Genomic DNA, 3,236 nt, shown 5'->3' with positions numbered 1-3,236 from the left:
TTTTTGTCTCGGGCGGGGAAAGAGATTTTACTAAAAGCCGTGATTCAAGCGATGCCTACTTATAGCATAAGCGTTTTCAAGCTTCCAAAGGTGTTATGTTCCGAGATCAATTCATTAATGATGAAGTTTTATTAGGGTCATAAGGAAAGAGACAAACGAATTCATTGGGTGAATTGGAATACAATGAGTTGTTCGAAAGCATATGGCGGTATGAGCTTTCGTGACATAGGATGCTTCAATAAAGCTCTATTGGCAAAGCAAATATGGCGCTTATGGAAAATACCGGATAGCTTAATTGCACAGATAATGAAAGCAAAATATTATCCTAATTGCTCGGTGATTGATGCTTCTTGTGGGAAAAAACCGTCATTTGCACGGCGTAACATACAAAGTTCGAGTGATCTCGTTAAGGAAGGAATGGTGTGGCGCGTTGGCAATGGGAAAAGAATCAAATATGGCAAGATCGTTGGCTTCTCTCACCAACCACTTTCAGAGTGATCTCTCCCCCGCGGCTTCTTGATGATACAGCAACTATGAGTACCTTGATTGATGAGCATACCAAATGGTGGAATTCTGCTTTGATGGAATAGATTTTTACTCGTGAGGAGATTACTTCCATTCAATCAATTCTAGTGAGTACCACGGATCAAGAGGATGTTATCATATGGGGGGGGACAGCCAAGGGGGTGTTTTCCGTAAGGAGTGCGTATCATCTCCAAAAGAACGAGAGATGCAGCAACAAGCAGAGGGCTCTGCCCAGTCGAAAACTAGCACGCTATGGAGGCACCTTTGGCAACTCCCCATCCAAAATGCAGAAAAGCATTTTCTGTGGCGCGCCTGCCACGATTCCCTGCCCACTAGAGCAAATTTATGTTCTCAAAAGGTTCTAACAGATCCTAGTTGTCCAATATGTGCACGCGAGCCTGAGACGCTTTTTCATACTTTATGGATGTGTCCGATGTCTGGAGTGAAGGAGGTGCTTGCTTCCAAAAAAGCAGCTTTGCGGGGCTTGAGTTTTTGCAGGTTGTTGAAGGAATGATTAGTAGGTGTGATCGCTTGGAATTTATCCAATTTGTGGGCATAGCTTGTCGACTATGGCTTAGGCGGAATGATTTTATACACAGTGGGCTGTTCACACACCCGATAGTTCTCTTTAAGCAAGCTCTTCAGGCGATAGAGTTGTTCCAAACCCTGACGGCTAGAAGGCAGACTAACTGGGTCTCAATGGCAGAAAGCTCGGATACAGCATGGACAGTACCTCCTCCTGGTTGGTTTAAAGCCAACTGGGACACTAGTGTGGATATCAAGCAGGGACGCGTGGGATTAGGGGCTGTTCTGGGGGATCACCAGGGCAAGATGTGGGCAGCACAAAGCCAGACAAGACATGGCTTCCTGGATCCTTCAGCGGTAGAAGCTTTGGGGGCCCTGTTGGCAGTGCAGCTTTGCATGGAGATGGGAATACAACAAGTTCAACTAGAAGGCAATGCTAAAAATGTAATCATGGCAGTGAACTCGGATGAGAGTAGCAGGGGACAATTGCCTACAGACATACGCTCGTCTTTACGGGCCATATCGGTCTGGGAAATGAGATATTTACGCAGGGGGAGAATAAGGTGGCTCACGCGTTTGCTAGATTGGCGGTGAATGAAGATGTTCAAATGGTGTGGTTTTATAACCCTCCAGAATGTATAAGGAACCTTTTGCAAGCAGATTTCTCTGCTTTGCAAGTTATGCAATAAATACATAGCAACTGCTATTTCTCAAAAATTTGTTCCACCACTTCAAGGCACTCTCACTACAAAAAAGAAAAGAAAAGGTTTTTGTTGACCAATACTTTCTGACGTGTCAAGCATATTGACATGTCAGAAACCTTTTTGAGGTGGTAGTATTGATGTGTGTCAAAGGTTAATAAGGCGGGTGTCAAAAATTTCAATTTTTTGACATGCCAATTTTGACACGTCAAAAATTACTGACGTGTCAGAAATTGGCACGTCAAACATTCTTTTTTGATGTGGCAGTTTCACCACGTCAATACTTTATTGACGTGTCAAAAGTGGCACGTCAAAAAAATTATTCACATGTCAGAAATTATTGACGTGCGACTTTTTGACACGTCACTAAAGTTTAAAAAAATATTAAAAAAAAATTAATAATTTCTTTTTAAAAAAAAAAAAAATTCCAAAAGTTTTTTTTTTCAGTTAAATTTATTTCATGTTTAATTTATCATAAAAAATCCAATTATAACTTAAAACCCATATAAATCCCTATAAATGTTGAACACCCATATATATCTAACTATTGAAGGAAAATTCCCAAAATCTCATCATGAATTCGCTACACAAGTACTCTGATCTCTAAACATCCAGTAGCAATTCCTAAAATACTTCAAACCCCCAAATAATGTGGAAGAACAAATCTAAAAGTGGGTTAGCAAATTTAACAACAAAAAAAAAAAAGAAAAAAGAAAAACTTCTATATAAGAGACTAATAGTAATAGAATAACTCAAATTCAAGCATTTATACCTTAAACTCCCCAAATATTCAGACCCCTTCCCTTCTCTCTCCATTTCTCTTTCTTCTTCACCTTTTCTCCTCTTCTCTCGCAGGTTCCATCTCTTATTTTCTTTTATTTTGTTTAAGCGACAAACAAGGGAGTTGGGCATGAGAAGAAGAAGAAGAAGAAAAAAAGAAAAAAGAATATATATATATATATAAGTGAGAACCAAAAAACAAACAGAAAGAATTAATATGGGAGAAGAAGTTAGTTGAAATGAGAAGGAGAAAGGAAAGAAAATAAGGAAGAGATCTCATCTAGAAGAGGAAAAGAAAAAGAAAAGAAAAAAAAATGACAACTTATTTGAAAAGGAAGGCTGTGGGCGCACGTCGGAAGAGAAAGAAAAAGAGGAGGGAAAAGGACAGAAAAAAGAAAAAAGAAAAAGGGGTCCAGCTGGTTTGGCGCCTTTTCGATGAGGTTTCTTAATGTGTCTATAGTAGACACATCAATAAATTATTGATGTGTCACATGTGGCAAGTCAAGAATGTCATCATATAATTAAAACATTGCATAATTTTTATTATTATTTAATAACCATATATATATATATATATATATATAATAAAAGCATTGCATAATTTTTATTATTAATTAATAACCATATATATTTTATTACCTACTATTAATTAATAGCCATAAATTAAAGAATATAAAGCACACATATATAATAACCATATATAGT

At 38.0% G+C, this 3,236-nt stretch overlaps 1 protein-coding gene across 1 annotated transcript; it reads left to right on the top strand.

Moving 5' to 3' along the window:
• Window positions 1-945: 945 nt before the first annotated feature.
• On the top strand, window positions 946-1,644 carry LOC132185194 (uncharacterized). Its single transcript, XM_059598999.1, has one exon. The coding sequence runs from the start codon at window positions 946-948 to the stop codon at window positions 1,642-1,644; it is 699 nt and encodes a 232-aa protein (XP_059454982.1).
• The last annotated feature ends 1,592 nt before the right edge of the window (window positions 1,645-3,236 follow it).

Source organism: Corylus avellana, chromosome ca6 (genome assembly GCF_901000735.1).
Source record: "Corylus avellana chromosome ca6, CavTom2PMs-1.0".
In the NCBI taxonomy this organism is placed as follows: Eukaryota; Viridiplantae; Streptophyta; class Magnoliopsida; order Fagales; family Betulaceae; genus Corylus; species Corylus avellana.
This window is presented reverse-complemented; position numbering and strand designations above follow the sequence as displayed.

What these genes read in the sequence shown, in the direction of transcription:
- LOC132185194 (XM_059598999.1), top strand. Translation starts at nt 946, where the DNA reads ATGGATGTGTCCGATGTCTGGAGTGAAGGAGGTGCTTGCTTCCAAAAA.